At 37.0% G+C, this 21,501-nt stretch overlaps 1 protein-coding gene across 3 annotated transcripts in view; it reads left to right on the top strand.

The window, feature by feature from the left end:
• Window positions 1–21,501, top strand: part of LOC140753034 (uncharacterized) — a 90,697-nt gene that overhangs the window by 41,288 nt on the left and 27,908 nt on the right. The window contains exon 1 of one of the 3 annotated variants that reach the window (XM_073087387.1): window positions 4,237–4,552. The exons of the other annotated variants lie outside the window; for them this stretch is intronic. Within the exon in view, the coding sequence (XP_072943488.1) occupies window positions 4,252–4,552 (301 nt within the window). The 5' untranslated portion in view covers window positions 4,237–4,251. Of the gene's footprint in view, window positions 1–4,236; window positions 4,553–21,501 lie in introns of those variants that run through there. 3 annotated transcript variants of the gene reach the window in all.

Below are 21,501 nucleotides of genomic sequence, written 5' to 3'. Positions count from 1 at the left end.
TTGCTATTCTCATTAAACTCATTACTTTTGGTTGTTAATTATGTTTTTGTTAATACGAATACTTGGTTTTTGCCATGTTCCTTTCTTGAGGCCTTTTTATCACTGTTTCTTTACACGTCTTTCTAATGATATTCTGATTTTGAAGCGATGGTATAATTTAATGCCTAATTATAGTTACATAATGTTAATCTCCTTGTGGCACTTGTAAAACACGAACTAGAGGCAAATAGATCGTATTAAAGAAGAAAGTACTAATTTACATGTGCACATACGATGTAATGAAAGTATAAATTTTAAATAAAGTAAAAGTGAATAAATTATTTATCTAAGTTGCCACGGTGTACCATTACATTGTACACTTATACCGAAAAGTTTCAAAACCACAATGCTAGACATTCGAGCGGGTAACACAAAACTCACTGTTACATGTTTAAGGAAGTCGTTATTTCATGTGCGGCTATCTAACGATCGATTACGTGCAATTGATGGCTTGAGAACAGCATGCTATCGCCGTTTATCTACTTCCACAATTAATTTATCAAAAAATATATTGAAGATATCGATCGCTGTAGATCTTTATAAATGTTGGCGGGTGCTCTTAAATAGTTATAGGGACGTCCCGAGATAAAAGCTTGCACTAATTTTTAATTAATGTTATACGTAGGTTAGGTGAAGGTGGTAGAACTCTTTGTGTTTCGACTCCGGTGGCACCACCGCCACACCTATTTCTACCTAATAACAGCAATGTTAGGCGCTGCCGTGTTCCGTTTTGAAGGGTGTGGTAAGGAAGACTTTTCCGAGGCGTTCCAGCTAAGTCCTCAGGGGTAGCGGCGCATCTGTGGCCGACCTCAGGTAGGAATATCGAATCCTATCTGATGTCTATGGGCAGCAGTAGCCACTTATCATCACGTGGACTGCATGCATGCTCGTCTGCTACTCCTATATTATATAAAAAAAGGTAGAATGTCATGTCAATTATACGTAGGTTCACTTGATCGCATTTGACATTTCAAATCCTTATTGGATTTAACTAAATACTTTGTGAGTAGACTAAGGAAACTCGGTAATTTTTCATTAAAGTAAAAAAGAAATAAATTTGATAGACAGTTAAAAATCCCATTAACGTTTAAATTTTCGAATGATTGAGGAAGTCCGTCGCGAAATCTGTCTCTAATTTTTTCAAAAATCTTTACTCACTGTAATTGAGCAGCAAAAATAATATTTTGCTTCAGAAATACGAATGACAGCAGTCCCAACCTGGCCGAGCACTGGATCCCATTAATAATGGAGTCCATAAAAATACTGAATAAATTTGCCGGAATATGGTATTGCGAATGTCGAGACGGCGCAGTGTTTGCACAGCGCTGTTTGGTCGGCCGCTCTGTTTGCGTAACGCCATTGTGCCGTCGTCGTTCCGCTCTCGACGAGCTCCAGATTATCTGACAATTTCTCCTAAATTGCAAGATTTTCGTATAATGCTTTGCGCTTTACTGACAAGTGAAATTTTAGCGTCAAAGGTGTCATAATGTCAAATAAGATGTGAATCGAGTCCATTATCGCTGCGCCTATTTGTGTTATGGAAACAGAGGTTCGCTGTTTTGTTTGGTTTGAAAACTATGATAGAGTGTAGTTTTACTACATATTGTACAATGCATCTATCTTTATTATACAAGACATAAATAGATTTTGTATCGTGGATTTTAGTGGCAACTTAGCTGCAAAAGGATTACATTACATACGTCTTTGTTACTATAATAACAAAAAAGTAGGTCTTATAATGAAATGCATAATATTACAATACCAATACATAATTTCAAATTAGTCTATATGTACAAAGAGCTCATCTATTTTCAGAGAAAATTACTTTATTGGCGTAACTCTACAACACCTATATTATTATAGATTCCCGGCATGCAGTTAGATAAGATGCTGAATCCGTGTATAAACAACGCACTACCGTAATAAACTATTTTGTGAACGCAAGTTCATCGACCGCGCAATTTTCATAAGCGGCGTCTAAATTGTTAAAAAAACATTATGCGCGTTAAAAAAACCTGGCAACGCAAATTTGCTCTAGACAACTAGTCTGAATACATTTCTTTAAATGTTTCTGCTATACAAATGTTTCAGAAAATGTTCGTTTACTTTCTCGCGAGATCATGAATAAGATAGGAAACTGGTAACGTTTCGTAGAATATTCTGTTTATATTATAGTAGATCATTGCACTCGTGCTGCCCAAAAACGGAATTCATATGAGGAAGTAATCGATCCTTATAACACAGGTGTACTGACGTTCATAGCTGCCTGTGACTACATATTTGTCTGTGCGTAAAATTTGCAAATCAATTATTAATACAAAGGACATGTTTCAGAATGCATATAAATATTATTTAAATTTAATTTTTGAATACGATTACATAGTTAGGGTAGTATTCAGAAGGTTCCTTTTATAATAACATCACGATTTGAATTTAAAAAATTGGCACAATTAGCTCGTTTAATTATATGTTATTTTATCGCGGATTAAAAAAATGTATATTCTAACTTAACAAACTTACGGGCGGTACCGCGGTCGGCGAGTTAGTTTATTAATAAATATCACACGGATGACTAATGATCCATAATTGGCGACAGGGGTATTGCTGTGAAATGAAAGACTTCGTGACATCCGTTCACTAACTGTACCCTCACGGTTAACTTTGTATCATTATAATTATGTAATGTTTACTGAATGAGAACCTACCTACCTTAAAATAATTCGTGTGTCTGAATAGTTAAATGTTATTCTATTTACTTTTTTCGGTAACATTGATAGCTTGGATGATCTGTTTTTTGTCTATTTAAAAAAGTATTTGGTAAATTATTTAAGTAACCGTAAATAAATGCAATTTTATGAAATTTCTGATATCAGATGGTCAAATCCGGCGTCCAGATGTTTCAGCTTTCACTTATACTCGTAAGTATTACGAAATACCAAAATACAGATTAAGGTTGATATGCATATCCTTGCATCATCGGTTGATTTTTGCGATCGTGAGTCACATCAACATTATAATAGTTGGATCTGGACGTTTATGAGGCGCAGTGGCGCGGTGAGAGCCACAGGCCACGAGCGACGTTCATTGGAATTCAGCGCAACATGGACCAAACTTTACCTTATCCGGCCAACTCGTAATGTCTCTATTGTTTGCCAGAATGGTTAATCCGCAAGTACTTTGTATTGCACATAATAAAGATACGTATATCTGATACACCATGTCTAGGAGCCTTGTGTATTCACTGAGATCTTATATTTTAAAGTGCGACATTGTTTTACTTAACTTTTCCTCCATAAAAATAGATGCACAGCGGTAAGCATGCTCGTGATTTACATTCGTATCTTTATCTCGGCGAAAGCAATGCTTTTGTTGACGGTAAGCCATTTTTTATGTTGATGACTTAAAGCCAATTTACAGTTATGAAGCAATTACTCACATGTATGTAAGCGGTCGGTGTTTAAAAAATAATTTCTTATTATACCTACCTACTTCATTATTTTTCGAAATTCTAGGGTATACATTTTTATATTGTTTAACTTTCCAACATTTTAATGGACGTACTTACGTCAAAATGGTCTTACTTATGATATGGAAATTTAGTTCCTTTCCGGTGTCAACTTAAAAATTATATATGACCGAAACGTATTTCTCAACTGCGGCATGTTTAGATTTTTTTCTCGTAATCACATAGCAAAGCTGCAGACGTCTGTTGCGTCAGTTTCTCGGTAATTTCACGGGTGGCGTGTTTTGGCTTCCTTGTGGTGGAAAAGTGAAGTGCGAAGTTTCGGCGAGCCGCGCGGCGCGGCAGAGCGTGGCCGCGCGGGGTCGTCGCCTCCTCGCCGCGGCCCGCTCCTCCACGTTCCTCCACGCTCCTCTCTTCGCCTTCGAGCTTCTATACACGCTTCCCTGGCCTAAAGATGTGCTACAGGGCCTAAAAGCTACTTATGAAAACGCAGATTTATTTGGGAGAAATACTTTTAATACATTTTAAATGATTTTCGATAAAGAGTATGTTTGAAGAAAAATTGATTGAAAGAGAGTTCAGTCATTTCTGCATTAAGTGTGTGATACAAACGCCTACAAAATCTGCAGATTATATTTTGCGAAATATATTTTGTCAAAAATTTAATCGCAATATAAATTACCTAATGCAAAATTCATCATAACTATTTACAAGTAGGTGCGGGGGCCCGTGAAAAATTTCGTATTTGTATGGTTTTGCTTGTAAACGAGTTTGATCGCGGCATCTCGAATTCTGGAGGTTTCTGTTCGCGGCACCATCTGGAGGGCGCTTTGCGCGAGCGTCGGAGGGGCGGCGCGCGGGGTGCGCTCGGGCTTCGGGCGCTGCACCGCCACCGCGCGCCACTCCGCGCCAGTCCTCGAGACACCGGCCGCGCGAACGGCCACCGCGACCCGCATACCGCGTCCTCCGCGCCCTCCGCGCTCAGTGCAGTGATAGCCTCCGCCGCCCGCCCTGCACCAGCGGCGATCGCCCCTCGCGTTGCACACACATGTGAGTTTCAAACATCTCCGAGCCAAGTTGTTCGACAACGCCGAAACACGAAAAGCAGCGCGCCGCCATCCGTCCTGTCACTCGCCGGCCGGCTTTTCATATAACCTCTGTTTGTGGTGTATTTCTGAAAACAAAGAAGTGATTGGTGTTTATATTATTATGTTTGTATTAAAATCAACTGTGATGAAAGGGTGGGTAACTACAGAAATTATTATATTCAAAAATGCACCACGACAGCTTCATAAATTGGAATACTAATATTTTTTTATCTATGATTTTCTTGTGCAACTACATAAGATGAATAGCAATAAGTTCGCAACAAAATTAGAGTATGTAGATTATCTTAGTAATCAACAATGGTATAAAACTTAAGCACCCAAATCACTTGCTCTACCTGACTAACTTTTATTCTCTTACATAAATGATTATTGCACAAAGCAGTTTATTTCATGAACGATGAAGATATATACTTAAATCCGTAATATCCAAGAGAGATTACACCTAAAAGAAGAGTGGCGGGTACGATGAGTGGTTCTTCTTTCAATTAGACTAATTAAAACGATGGTCGGCGGGCGATGCGGCGCGATCACGCGAGCGCCGCGCGCCGGGCGAGCGCCGGGCGGCGGCGGCGGCCGGCCGACGGGGGTCTACGAACCTGCACCGTGGAAATGGGATTATTGCACGACCGCCTTAAACGTTATTTTGCACTTATTCTATTCTAGTCCGTGATGAATTGCGCTCGATATACTTGCGACCGACTTCGCAGTGATTTCCTCTCGACTCGTAAAACGGATTATCATCGTCGAGCGGACAAAAACTTTCCAACTGTCTCAACAATCAACCGCACCACTACAGGATACCCATTCTCAAGATAGTAATTACATCGTAAACAGAATGGTCCATTTGGAGCGAAATTATGGCTCGGTTGCGATATGAAAGCAAGCTGGCCACTGTAAAAGTTTCTAATTATAAAGTAAGATTTTATTAAACATTATAAATGTACTTACTCTTTGCTAGCTAAATTAGCGGAAGGGTGTACCGTTACGGTAAGCACAATAATATGATAAAATATGTACACATTTTTTAGTGTTCAGCGATCATTTTCATATTAAATGTTGTGAATTAATTAACGGATTATTTACTTAATTAAATGTATTGGTTTCGTTTTCCTTCGCGTCTTAATAGCTTAATACGCTTCATTAATTACTTATCTTATTTATGAATAACATAATTATGAATACTTTATCTTTCGCCATGAAATTACTGTAGGTATAACATAATTGTTACTGTTATAAATCAATATTTTTATTATAACTCTTAATCGAAACTGAAAACCCGTTTGAAATCATGATCTTGTCGTAGCTCATTCTAATATCTCATATTCAGCACAATCAACAGTTTCGAGATTATCTCTTTTGTAATTATACGTACAGTTAACTAGCAGACTAATGAATTCTATCTCTGATAGATCGCCGGGCTCAATAGCGGTGGTTGCACAGGTTGTTGCGATGGCCTCCATTGTGCACCAGACGACGGGCAAGACAGATGTATGTCCCATTGAAATGTCGCAAAACAAAGCGACCACCTGAGTGATGGCCGCGTTGATGTCGCCGTCGCCGAAATGTGACCGCAAATCTATGCCGCCTTGTTGCACGTAACATGTTGTTACTACACGTTATCTATCGCTCAATCCTATTCAAATGTCTATTGACCGTCTGTAAATTTGGCGTGGAAATAGTTGGTTGTCATTACATCCATGAAACTGTTACAGCAATATAGGCATATATTTTTTATTATTCTTAATCTTTACTGTTTGCGCAAAAAACACCACATCTCAATTACCATTTGTTGATAATGATAACATATGCTCGTCTGTAAACATCGCTTGAGACCATATTGTACCGATGACTCGTCGACTCATCTAAGTAGGCAATGTTTCAACGCTCATACCAAAAAATCTTAGTCACCGATGAATCAAACATACTCTGAGCTTAATTTATTAGCGGCACTACTGCGAATCTTTGTAACCAATTTACGAGCTATTTTCCTTTAATAGCATATACGAGTGTGTATCTGTAACACTTGGATATTGTTCTTAGTGTCCCATTTGCATTTAAGTTGCCGTCATTGTTTAGACTATCTGCTCGTTCTAATCTGGCATATGCCTGTTCACAGTAATGCTTGCGAGCTAGATTCTCAGATTGTTACCGTTCATATCGTCATTAGATACAGTTGCGCGAGGAATATTCTGAAGATATTAAAGAATACAATTCGGTGAGTGACGGGTCGCCGCCAACGAGCGGCTGTCGGATTTACGATGAGAAATCACGGTAATCCCGCTAGCCACCGCTACGGTACTTAGTTTGACTCGCCTTTTGCTGTTCTTTTAATGCGTCTTCACTTGGCTCCGCTCAATTAATCACTTGTTCTGACTGTTGGTATTGTTTTCGCCTGACATTTGGGTAATAAGAATGACTGAACCTTTAATTTATGGTGGTTTGTATGAGAATGTTTAATACAGTTCAAAAGAGTGTTTATCGCAACATTCATTTAATATTTTTTCCATCTATAATCTTAAGAGATTCTAATTATTACGTTTAAATTTCATGATGTCGTGTTATAACACGCAGCTGCTATTAAAATCATATTGAGTTGTGTTGCAACAATGAAATTCACATTGATTGATCCAGTTTAATTTACATCAAATAAGTAACCACATGATATCGTATTTAATATCGAATACGAGGACATATGGTAACCACATTGAACTGGTCGGTTTGAGATTGGTTCTTAAGTTTTATGGTTTAGGGTAAATTTCGTTGTGTTGTGGCGCCGGGGTGACGTCATTGCCAGCTGTAGGGCGGATGACGTCACGTCCGTGGGGACGTTGACCCCCCTCAACCCTCGGGCGCGCGGCGCTCGATGACTGCCTGCCTTGCAGAACTACCATGAATAAGATATTATATTGTACAACCTGCCCACCTTCGCCCGACCTGGGGCAACCCGTTTCAAATACTAACATGTACTATGTACATGCTTTGGTTTGTTATAAAATATTAAAGCTAATCTGAAACATGTATTTCTTTACTTATGTAAGACACAGGCGATTGCCTGAAGCCTTGCCGAAGGCCAAAATCTGCTTATAAAGTTCGATTCTGCAGTAACACTGCTTCTCTAATTAGACATTTTATCCTCCAAAGTATTAAATTATCGCATCTTTGTATAAAGCAGAACTCGAATATCAAAAAAGGTATCCAAAGGGTACATAGCTCTATCTACACTGTGTAATTACTGTTTTCTTCTCTGTTATTACCTAAACAGAGCCTTCTTTAAATAACAGTTTCTTAACGTAAAGTTTTCTTTACATTCTTTTAATATACATACATCATTTGTTATGTAGTAAGTGTCACAGAATGCAAGTCGACGCACGCGTGTATGCGACCCCTGTTCATTCCTTGCCCTTCGTGAATTTTAGTATTCCTCGTGGGAGTTAGAGGGCTGCAAAAAGTGCAAAGGTCTTCGGATAATTTTAGTCATGTGTATTTGTTAGACACTGAGGGTGTAGGTATGTTTATCATTGAAGCTTATGTTAAAATAGATTTTTATAAGGGCACGGCTTGTCATCTTAAGCTTTACAATGAGGAGAAACGTGAAGTCAGAACTTTATCTCATTAGCTGATGGAATCTTTAGCTCAAAGATTAGCTTATCTGATACATTCAACCTCCGGGATCAAGAAGATCTTGTGACGTTGCACCACTTACAACAGCCGCTTGTTTTTGTTGTTATTGCTTTCACTGCTCCACCGAACGTATTACAATTTATGAACGACACGCTTAGTGAAAACATTCTCTATAGTTATCGTTTAAATTGATTGCGCGCAACGTTAATAGCGTTACGATTATCGCGTTTTATCTGAATTTCTCCAATAGTAGCAAATGGACGCCGGCCGGGTGCGCGGGCGCCGATCACGTGCGGTGGTGGCTTTCCATCGTCACGCGAAAAGGCGGACGCCCCAGATCCCTCTTAAACACTACCATATTCATATTCAATTTCTTATGTTATTATTTTATGCTTTCATTTGACTTACTTTGTACCGATCTCATATATTAACTACGATAGTCTTACACGCCAACATGGCAATCAACATAGTTTTTAAATGAGAAACAATCCAGAATTTTACAATATTTATACTAAAATATTCAAAATGTTCGTGGCCATTGTTTCGCTGCAGTATTTGTTCTGAAATTGTGTGAGAAAAAATCTTTTATGAAATATTCATAAGTCTGAAAAATGTGAAGTGGAGACAAAAAACATAATTGAATGCGGAAACGCTGAATAGATCTCTATTAAGTCAGGGCTAAATAAAATAACTTTAATTCTGTCCCCTCTCATCTTGAGTTTTTATGCAGACCACCCCTTTCTATTTCGAGGTGAACACAATGTTGTAAATTAATCTGTATTCTCTACATTCAAAAATTTTGCTAAAGTAAATAGATCGCGTAGTTTCTTGTTCTTTTAATTATTGAAGTTAAGTTAATTTTTCGGTACACGCGAGCTGTATTTAATATGTATGATTAATTTTGACTGCCTGTCGACAGTGTCATTACAATTTAGTTTTTTAGTTCATGCTATCTATTTACCTCGTGATTTTGCTCACAATAATACCTACTCCAATTTGTTAAACAACTAAAACAAGCTCAAGGAAATGAGTTTTGGACACGCCGTTCCGATTACAATTTTGGTTTAATACTTCTTATTTTCGTACACATAAAATAGAATCTGTCTTCAAATAATACATCTCATTTTTAACGTCTCAACAAAAATAGTTCAAGTTAAATAAAATTGTGATGGCAATTACTACTCGAGAGGTTTTCTAAGCTAATAAAATAACAATCGAACGAAGTGTTAATCATGACTGGACGTTTTTTCTAAGCACCGTTCTTTTCTGTAGGAGAGCATGGTGGAGTAGAGTGTTGGCGTACAATTCCCTCGGCGTTCTACTGATATTTTGACGATGACTAAACATTACAAAAGTAGTTAGCGTCTTTTTTATATTGCGTGTAATCACGCACATGTGTACATTAGAGGTTATACGTATCTATCTCATTTTAATGAAGACTAATTTAAATAACATTATAAAAATCCTATTTGTTTTGGCATAATAAGAAAAGTTCACTTTTAAATTATGTGTGTACATAACTTTGATTTTTTTCATAAAATTTTCTTGGTCCCTTGATAGAGAGACCCAGTTTGTAAGATAATCTTTAATTATATTTTTTTATATTATCTCTATTTTTAATAATGACAGTGTCCAATTTGATAAAATTATGACACAAATGTTACCGAAACATTTTCGTACGAATTAAAGATGTCTTATTATTTCCCTTCTACTTTAACAAAATACGAAAAGCTTTCTACCGACCGTATTCTTAAAAGTGGAAAGCAACTTTGTTAGAAGCGGTGTAGTTTTACATTAATTGGGTTTCTACTTTGCCAACGCAAACACCGCGGAATCAAGGGGAGTCTAAGCTCTCCTCATTAGCGGGATGAAGTGGACCACAGAAATTTTAATTGCTTCTCCAATGCACGAGAAGCTCAAACCCACAGCTTTTAACTTTCAGCTAAGCAAGCTCTATGCTGTTATACGATACTCGCGAGCGGCACTCTTGAAACTAAAAAAATATTAGTGAATGGTATAATTATTTTTATTTTGTGAGACTAGTAACACGACACTTAAGTAAAAAGCAGAAAAAGTGGCCGTTTGATTTGAGTAAATTAATACTATATTCTTAGCTGTCTATTGACGGTCTAAAACTAAAGTTCTAAATGGTTATTATTTTAACTTAAAACATTCCGACTTTTATATCCTTAATGGGTATCGCATTTAGTATCTCGATATTTTTTGTTTGTCTACCACATTGTTGTAACGTTTCCTACGCGTGTGACTAATCGTCTGTGATCGAGATTGTAAATAAATCAACAATAGCAGATAACTTATGCGTAAGCGCTACTAAACTTCTTTTGTTTTTTTTTGCACTGAAATTAGTTTCCTCTTAAACAGCTCATGTAACCAATGTACCGTGATCATTGTTTACCAAAGAAGGTCTCACTAAATTGGGAACGATTTATGCAGTCATTTTTGTAATTTTAAAAGCTGAAAACGTCTTGTTAGTCTTGTTATCTGTTTCTTTTTGGCTCATCCGCTTATTGCTTGATAGTATTTTTTTTCTCTTTTATGCAACTGAAAATTAAGTCGTATCATTTATGTTTTTGGTTTAAATCATGTTTTCAGAATAATTTTAGAACATATACTTTCTTTTCTTGTTGTCTGTGTTTGTTTTTCTTTTAATCGTCACTATTTATCTACGTAGACTGATAAATTAAAGAGATAAGTGCTAGTTCATCAAGAGGCATCTTTGTATAGCGATGATTCTCAATTTCGTTGTCGTTTCACTACGACATAAATACGCTTTGTAATGCACAAGGTGCAAGTCGATTTACTGTATTAAACGTGAAAGCATGATGATGTAACTACACAGGTGTGAATTGTTTTAAGCTTGAAAGCTTTGGCCGAATAAGAGCAACGGTATCGGGCGCTGGTAAAAATAGTTCCACGCCCTTATGCTGCGCTGACGCTAACGGCCCTTCTTCGACACGCCTCTTCATTCAAGCATGCGGTACTTGCTTACAAATGATCTACCGCCTAACTTATGATTCTATTGATGTACCTTATTGTATAGGTGAGATTGATGATTGAAGCATCACTCAAAAAATCTGTGTTCTTGGGTTGAAAGTAGATTATTAATTGTTTATTCAAACTCAACTTTAATTTAAAACTCAATTTTCTACCGCTTCAAATTATAAAATAAAATATTGCGCATGGCCGACAATAGGTGTTACTTTTAATTAACGCAATAGATATTCAGTTTGGATTTAGGTTGAAATTTTACTTTAACATCTCGCATGGTAACCACATAACATTATGAATATTAATATTCATGTCTCTGTGGAAATAACATCATTCGAGGTGTCGTTGCATGTTGGGCGTGTTTACTCATAATAATTATTTTACATTTCGTGCACGGGAGCGGCTTGATTTACGGTGGCCCTCTGACATCGGACGGGGGACTTAAATTAGTGCTCCGTCGTATGTCACACGATAATTTGTTTTGTTCCTCACGCCTTCTCCGCCCTCCGCCATATTTCGCTGAAAATCCGTCCGTACTTCGTCAGGGACTATTTATAAATGTTTTATTTAGATTATTTCATTCTTCTCCTTTATGTTTTTCTTTAATTACATTTCATAATAATTATTTCATTTGTATTTTGTGGCAAAAGTTGATCATGGTATCTTGACATTATTTTTTAAATTAACGGACTTAGAAAGACGAAAAGTTGTCAAGTGTAACGACGTACACATTGGCACACTTTAAAAGTGTCTAGAGTGATGAGTTCCGTTATTACCTTGATGAAATCCAGAGTCCATCTACTGATTTAGCGCGAACATTGCCTTGAACAGATTTGTCCTTAGGTCGCGATTGACGCTGTCATTGACTAATTTGATTTGATCCCCAAACAGATTGACGCTTCGCAGGCGTGGACTAGCTTGTTATTTATAGAGGCTTATATCTGCGTCCCTAAAAACATGTATCTCACTGTCTGTGTGATCACGATCTCGAAATAAAGGTACACATTTTTGTTCTCAATTTGGATATTATTCTCAAAATGCAACAAGATACTGGGATTAACACTGTCTAGATTAGCCAAGCGTTCACTATCATTACTATTGGAATGCGAATTGTTACGCTGCATTTCTCGTTTAATTAATTGTTAGTTTAGCGTTTCGTCCGCCCAGAGTTAAGTTACATCGCTTATATGGAATTGTATGAGGACAAACACGTTATGATGACATCAACCAGTAGCTTCTACCCTACTTATTATGCTGCAAAAGTACTCGCCCTTACTAAATATGTGTCGTTGACGCTATAAATTCGCGCTGCTTTTTCCGAATGGATTATATATTTGAATACATATTTCTTTTTATGCGTTATTGTTCTTTTGCAAAGTTGATTGCTTTCAATTGATAAAGTATTTGTTTCTTCGAAATTCGAATGCTATGCATTGACATGGGACTTTCTCGACGGCAGTCGTCGTCTCGACTCAGTGAGACACTTTTCTTACTGACTTTTAGGTATATAAAAAAATAAGTAAGTAAATACATAAATAAGTAAATAAATCATATTTGCATTTGCATAATTTTACTATCTCTGCACCGTGGACGCTTATTCCTAGACAATAGTTATCGACGCGACACGTACGGATGATGATGTAACCGGCGATTTCCTGCAGGCTTCGCGAATGATGAGCTGGACGCGCGTGCGGCGTGCTCTTGCTTGTTAATTACCCTCGGTGACGTCACTCGCGCCGGGCATGACTTCTCCGCCATTTACTGGAAGCCCTCGCGCGGAAAAGACAACGACCGACGCTTTCTCTACAACGAAACAGCACTTCGACCCATTACTACTTGTCGCCTAAGGTTTACATTGGAGAAATGCTGATACTCATCAACCCGAGAAGCTTGCACTCATTCATTTAAAGTTAAGATTGTAATAGATTCAGAAAGTATTGCTTACAAGATACGCAGTGATGTAGGATTCAGCGATCGCAATGATAAAGCAGGCGGGGCGTCGGGCGAGTCGTTGAGCGTGACTCATCTTAATGGCAGCAATTATGGAGGTGAGCGGTGCGACCAATGCTAGCGTTCAAGTAACATGCCACGTGCCATCTGACATTAGGCAACTGTATGGGATTAGGCACAATCAAATTGTACAAAAGTCCGTTATACACCGTAGTTATACTTGGTTTCGTTTGCCCAATAGTAGATTTGTGTATAAACTAAACAAAAACGTTTTATACCTCTGAATGAGTGCGAGAACGTTCCGGGCGGAAGCGCACAGCTTGCAGTGGCGCTGCGCACTGCTGCTCGCTGTAGACAATCAATAATTATTCATTTTTTTTACACTGTTGAAGGTTGTCACTACTTTGCAATTATTTCAGTTAGTGATTTGAGAGCGAAATAAGGAACTCGTTAACTAAAAAGGTCGATCAATGTTGAAATAATTAAAACAAAAAGTAGCTTAATTTATCGGTTCGTTTGTAATCTTTGATACTAAAACGGTTTTAGGTCTATTTCTTCTGAAGTCTATCGAATGAGTATTAATTCCTATTGCATAACTTCATAGAGATAAGTAATCTCAGTGGCGATATTCATGTCCAAAATTTCTCCATAATGTTTCCAATGTATAAAATCTCTGTATCTACACTTCTACAGCTTTATGTATACTGCTTCTAGATACATTTGAGTGCCGTTCATGATTGCTGTATTCAAGAAAATAAAAACTTTTAAACGATAAATCATTGAGGATTTCAATGTCGTTATTGTTAAAGGGGTTGACTTCGGGAATAGCTCTGCTACTTACGGCCCCATTCAAAATGTCTCCTTATGAAATCAAACCGGTCGACGGCGACGGTCTGACTCGCCCGAAACGTACCTAAATGACTCACTTATTTGCTAAAAATATGAGGTTTCTTCTATGAAATGTTTTTAGGTTAGTTACTCAATTTCTGTTACAAGTTACGAGGCCCTTGAGTCAGGTTGGTGAGATTTAGAGACAAGTTTAATCGTGAATAGTTTTGTCTGAGAGTCTACTGTTAAATGCCAGGCGTTCGTGAAAGGACTACACAGTCCGTGCCCTAAATACCATCACGATCTTTCATTGAATGGTGGCATTAAAATGATACTGGCTCTTCACTGATACAAACGGTATTACCGGGAATATTATCTAAATAAACTGCATATGCATAGAAATGATTTACATTTTTGCTGAAGTCAGAAACAGAATTATCATCCCGTAGGTACAATAGTTCTGAACAAAACGGTCGAATCTAGTCATCAGTTAGTAAAAGGATCTGTAACTGATTCGATTGTAATTGTTGTCCCCGTACTAAGTAACGTATCTTACCAACCCATTTAATTTTCTTCTGTGAAATCTTGTTCGCTTTACGCGAACGAACCAAGCAATGTTTCTCATGATGCGTGGCGATGAGTCATTAGCTGACGTCATTGTGGTGCATGAGGCTCTTCCGACTAATTTTCTACTTTCTAATAAGCGCTGGACGCACTGTTTCTCTATTATACACATTACCTCAGTTCATATTAAGCCTACGCAAAATTTTGTTCTCAATTAATTGGTTGAAATCTCTTCAATGAATTAATTTATGCGTGTATATTTTTCATCTTCACACTTACGGTTTGATTGCAATTAGTTTTGTGTGTGCAATTATATTGTTAGTCAATAATGAAATAGAAATGTTTGTCAGTAGCACGTGCACATGCTGAGGTTTTAGAAGTCAGTGTGTTGTGTGCATTACGTCTCTCTGTTGCATTCTAAAAACGGCTCCCAGAGCGAAACGCGTTAAAGGAAGATGCACGCATGTTTCTATTATTACCTACTAACGGACTACATGCATACACACTATTCGTTTTGGTATAAAAGAAACACTTTTCTATAAAAATACATCCACTTGCATTCCCTATAACTGGACATATTAGACACTCTTTATAATTAACTGAAAGCACTACAGAAATAATATTTATTTTAACTTCATTAACATGCAATGCAAACAAGTACGCTATATTCCCGTCGCGTCTCTTAATTCACTGCATATATGCAGCATTCATTAGGTTAGAAAGTATATGCATAGTTTACTGCTGTGAATAGTCGCTAACGACTTCGTGTAGAATCGTGTAGATTTATATTTGTAGTAACTTCAGATCGCGTATGGTAATGTTAAGTACAATTTAAAGTGAGTCGCATACATCAATGCCCCCAGTGATTAGTGTTTCAACATGGCGTAATAAAACATTTCTCGAAACAATGGGCCGCTAAACAACGTTCTTTGTTCATCGGAACGGAACTAGATTTCGGAACGTATCAATTTCGATACCTCCTAGCCTCCTACACGTGCGACCCACGTTCTGAATCACTGTTGAATGGCTGAACTATTGATTTTGTTGCAAGCCAGTTAGTACAGGCTGATGGCGTTACGCTTTAAATATTGTAATTGTGATCTACATTGGTAAAGTATTAGTTAGTATCTCGTCTCGTCACAACGGTATTCAATGGATAACTCTCGGGTGTCCACCCACTCGCGTCCTCGATAAGCGTCGCGTTCTCAGCTTCTACTGTAGGCACTCCGATACCGCAAATGTCTTATACCACTTCGGCTTTAACAGCCTACAGTATTGTATGCATTAATTTTTATATCGGCACTATATTTTGCCGACGTGAAAGGGATTAGTTGATTTGCTGTTCTTAGTTTATCCACAAGTGCCGAATGTTAATTATTTCCATTAACAAGTTCAATACAAACAAATAGAGATAACAAAATTACGTTTGTGTTTGTAAATTGAATGTTATAATTACAACAATTATAACATTCAAGGTATTTGAGAAGGGCAAATATTGAACAACAATGCAATTGTTTACTTGACTGCGATTCGGAAATTCAATAGAATACTTGTATATAATAACCAGAACAAATTAATTATTGTGTGTGCAACCTCACAGAACGGTGAGAGTCTATGAATGGAATTGTTTTTCTGCTACATTGTTATAAATATTGCACATAACAGATATAATCTTATAAAATGAACTATCTCTTTAAACAACCGACGTTTTTATTGCGAAGTAGGTTGTGATGCGTTAAGCGTTTGTTTTCAAAGATTATACTATGCTGCAAGTATTGTAATATACGTATTGCAGTTATAAGGATGCGTATTATATTAAATTGTAATAACATGTACTCGAAGTTAGTATAGTTCTCGACTAGAGTCATTATTAAATACCTAGTACTGATCAGATAGTTCGCGGGCTTTAAATAGTAGTCAATTATTTAGGCGAGAGCAGAAATGGCTCAGTTATAAATAGAAGTGCATGAGTTGCATGACCCAAACAGGTTCGCGCAGCAAGTCGCGGCCCACGCGCTCGCCATCCTCCTGACACCCGCTCCTGACCCGAGGCGTTACCCCCGCTGACTCACTCGGCCAGCTGCGTTACGCCTACCTTTCTATCTACCTGATTTTGGAATATTTAGCGCATGAACAACTTGTGGGTAGGCACCCGTCTTCATAACCATGAGGTGGATCGAAAACATCTGCGGCACTTTAATCCTTTTTAGCATCATTGATAAAAATACATTGCAGAGGCAAGTAATTATAGTATCCGATTTAAGAATAATTAGATTATTCGCAAGTCGTCATAATGTCCCTGTACTTGGTAAACGTATAATGCATTTATTATTGAACACGTCTACGATCAAATAAAAAAAAAAAGATGATAGCAATTATGTAAAATATTTCAGGTGACATGTTATATGCTTCACTTATGCTCACTTCATTATCTTTCTCTTCAGTTACGTGCGTCTGTTTGTTAAACGTTTAGTTAACTCAGGAGAAAGTCTCATTGTTTCTCATTTATAATATGTTTGGTTTTATAAATCGCTTCCCAGTCATTAATTGTGAATGTAACGAGTGCTTTCTGTGTGTTCTCACGCTCTCGCGCAGGCCGGGTCGCCTGCGCGGGCGCACGCCGGCCGGCGACTGCACTGGTCGTAGTTAAACCCTAAATGAAACTTAAATGTTGCAAAATTACATCACGCGATCTACACACTGGTTACCTACCGGTTATAGATAAAAAATCCAATTAAAGACATGACATTCCATATCAAACACTGTTGCCATGCCGTTATATGCTCCGAACAATAATTAAATATGATTGAGGCGGTTTTTAATGATATTTGGTAGAGTTTAAGTAGAATAAATAATAATTATACGTTACGTTACGATAGAGAGAATACATAATAATTATACGATTGACGTGATGTAAAAAATATGGTCCCGTGATAGTTTTTTGTAGAAACGGACTTTTATGTTTTGCTATCTTTCAATAAATAGGTATGTAAACTTAGCAAATGGTTGTAATCTTAAAAACACAGACAAACGATTGAATTTTAAATTGATACGAAACATAAATTCAAATACATTAACGTATTTGTGATTGACTTCAATTAGAACTCTTTTTCTATTTGCAGTTTGTTTTACATGTTTGAGTTACAGTGACCACCGAAGTTATGACAGTTTAGACAAGCTAAGTCGTTTGCTAATATTATTACATAAAAAATAGCTTTCTATTAACTTATTAGTACTCTCTCTTTATAGCTACCGGGCTCTTAATGTATAGACGATAATATCTCGGTAACGTGCCTATACAATATTATGGTCTGCATATTAACGAGCGATGCGTCGTGTCGCGCTGCCGGGGCGTCGCCGCGACGTCGGTGCGCATTCTTCCTTGATTTTTGCATTGCGGTCTTTTTGCAATCGCATTTTTTACGCCAGTGGAAGGCAAAGAAATTAAGCACGCTTCGCTAACGCCTCGCTTCGTTCCTCCCCTTTCTGTCAACATTTTTTTTTATTTAACTTAGTGCTTGTACGTGAGTAAACACTTTGGTGGTTTTCAACGTGCGTGGAACTTTCGCACTCGCAACTTCCATGTAACGAACTGGCGCCATATATCTCGATTCCAAACAAGGAGTCGATTTCACAGATTTAACATGACCAGTCGGGCAGCTTTCGGCAGAAAGTTTTTGTGCGAGTGCCGTTTCATGTAGTGCGTTTCGTAATGCACAGTGCGTTCGTTGCCTGGGGTTGTCTTGTAATTGCAATTACTCGTTCTTGATTTATGTGACGATACACGCTGAGTTACTGCCAACGCATCAGTTTACCTTATGTAACGTTATGGCAGAACTGTTGTGAAAATTTTAATAAAATATGCTATTTTTGAAGGATTTATCATTGCCAGTAACTTACCTCGTAAAATTCACATAAAAACGTAGGTGCTACTGATATTACAAAAGATATCTATTATTGTTTAAACGTATAGGTATTTTTAGTGTTTGTTGGTAATAAAACTAATCTTTGATGTCCTCTATAGCAGAGACAGCTTTTTATCCTTTGGATATTTTGGGCGCCTAGAGCTTTTCTTAAGTATTACAACTCCCGTTTGAAATGGATTTGCTTGAAACAACTGGTAAAGTTTCAATAAATATGTAATATCATTTTTCCAGCGAAAAATAAGAAACCTTGTACAGAAATAGCGAAGCGAAATAAAAAAAGAAGTGAGTCAGGTAATATAGATAGGCTCGCTGTAATCGTTGTATGCGAGCTATCCCGTCGGCCATTTGGATCATTGGCCGTCGCGTGGCCGGCGTGCCGCGAGTTATGTCGCCCATAATCCTCGGATGCTGCATGCAAACGACACTTCTCGCGAAACATACAGAAATAAACGCCTCCCCTCGCAACGCCTCCGATAATTCTGTCAGTGCCCTCGCCGATGCACTTCTCCGCTGGAGATTTCGATGCTATTTTATTCTTTCTCTCCACCGATCCCACAATACTGAGCGCATCGAATCTTATAACCGCGTTATTTCTGTCTGCATGTATGAAGTGTGTCGAGAGAGAGATTTTCTTTTGAAATCCAATCGTTATGATCGGTGTCGGCTTACAATCGTGTTTCTGTTTCTATTTAACTTTCAATAGCACTCTTTTTAACTGTTCGAGACATGCAATAGTACACCGGTCGCACCGGAATCCCTGTAAAACCACATTTTTCGATATTCGCCTTTGCGTGATCTATGTTAACAATATTTAAATTTGCTTGCGTATTTGTAAATGTGCCTAAGTTGTGCAACATTGCATACTAGATATTATAAAGATTTACAACAACCAGCGCAAAAATCTTCTTGATTACACCAATTATGCTGCAAACATTACACGGTCCTACGCACGATTAGGTTTATTTGGCAATTTAAATGTGATTTTTCAAATGACTTGTGCTATTCAAAAAGCCATGACATCTAGCACGATTTGTATATCAAATTTTAATGCTACACACACAAAATGATAAGAGGTTTTTGATTTGCATATATTTAAATGAAGGTACTTAAAAGTAAGTTGTGGTAAATTCGTGTTTAAATATGATGTTAGACTTGGAATTGGCATCATTATTTCGTACCGGTCTCAAAAGGAAGGCTGACCCTCTCATAGTAATAATATTCTCCTTACTCCCAACGGCATAGACGTCATCTTATAATGATGATAAAACGTATCTTGTCGCAGTGTCATTATTAACGTAATGATAAAATTCCTTCCTATAAATACAGTATGCATGTAATGTAATGTAATATCCGATTAGGCTCATTTAAATTATGCGTCGATATGCATTTATTTTATATCTGTAGCTATGTACGTCGCAAGTGTAAAGAAGTTAAATGTAAGGAATCTGTACTTTAAAAGTAAATGCTATTTTCTAATCTTACATGGCATTTTTGAAGAGTCAAATAAATTATATTATAATGTCGTAAAACGTTTTAGTCCTCTTATTGTTCACCCATTTGTATGTAATGAGATAATCATAAAATTACTGACTTGTTTAAGGGCAGAATGTTCAAAGATAATATTCAAAGGTAACATACACAATAATATGCATGGTTATATATGTAGTTATCTTTAAATTAATAAATTAATAACAAGGGAAAGTTAATTTCTTATTATCCACTTTGATGCCTATTAATAAAACGGTTTAATAAGTCTTAATGAAAAATGACTACTTTCTTTTCATTTTAATTTATATTTACTGGACATGTTAAGACTCTTATTTCCTTAATTAACTTTGACTTAGACGTATGAAAACTTTGGAAACTATATATAATACAAAGTAACATTGGATCTTTCAAGTATTGAAATTGTCATGTGGATTACTGTATCAAGAGAATTAAACCTGGCAGAAATAGTTTTGCCTATTCCGTATCTTTATTTTGATTTTATTTATTTATTTAAGTACTTCCCATAGATAATTGCAATTCCAAATTTATTCTACAAGATTTAATAGTATGAATGATTCATTTCAGTTTGTACAAGTGTTAGTGCAACGCATTTGAGTGACCTAATATCATTAAAGTGCAGTTACATTCGATTTCTCTCGGCCTCGGCCCCGAGCACGCACGATTCAGTTATCTACCGCGGCTTAAACTTTTAACAATAAAACTTTGTTCCAAATTTCAATATTCTAATTGATTATGATAGATTGTAATTGGTTTTGGACATTACCTTCCTGTTTTGTTGGAAATTATTACAAGACTGAGTGTGCAACTACGATACCTACCGCAACTACGTGTATACCTACTGCACTTCCTTCTTTTGATTGGTTTAATTGTTTAGCTGTTTTAGGTATCATACTTTTAAAATTAAAGACCATGCGGTTATTTACACTTATTTTCATCTTTAGTAAAGAACAGAAATTATAAATGGATATTTTTTTGCCACTTACCTATCTAGCGCTCTGCAAAGACGAGGCCTTTCAATTTTGTGATAATTATGTACTTATTTACTTCGTTTAGTATAAAACAAATATGTTGGGAATCAACACTGTAAGCAGCAGTTTGCAAAGCTTCGTTTATTCAGTCCTCCAGTGCAGCTCGCACGACAACCCCAATTAATTACGTGCTCGTTATAATGTTGTTTACAGTATAATGATGAGTGTTCTCTAAACATTCGAGAATTCACACGATCCTACTCTCACACATAGTATCTCTGTATTATATGTACATTATAACTGAGAATATGCATTTTACTTACTAGATGTTTTTTATTTATTATGACCTAGCCTACTTAATTAATAAGTTTGTAGAATTGAAAAGCTGAAGGCTTCAGACAGGGGTAAAGATTGTATGATAAATGTTTGTTACATGTTGGTCAAGTTTTTTGTATTCTAAAAAGAAATAATTATGCAACAAAAATAAGCTCACAAAAAAACGGGCGACGATTGAT

Source organism: Epargyreus clarus, unplaced genomic scaffold (assembly GCF_041222505.1).
Source record: "Epargyreus clarus isolate Ecla_fem2 unplaced genomic scaffold, WU_Ecla_fem_2.2 ptg000026l, whole genome shotgun sequence".
Lineage (NCBI taxonomy): Eukaryota > Metazoa > Arthropoda > Insecta > Lepidoptera > Hesperiidae > Epargyreus > Epargyreus clarus.
This window is presented reverse-complemented; position numbering and strand designations above follow the sequence as displayed.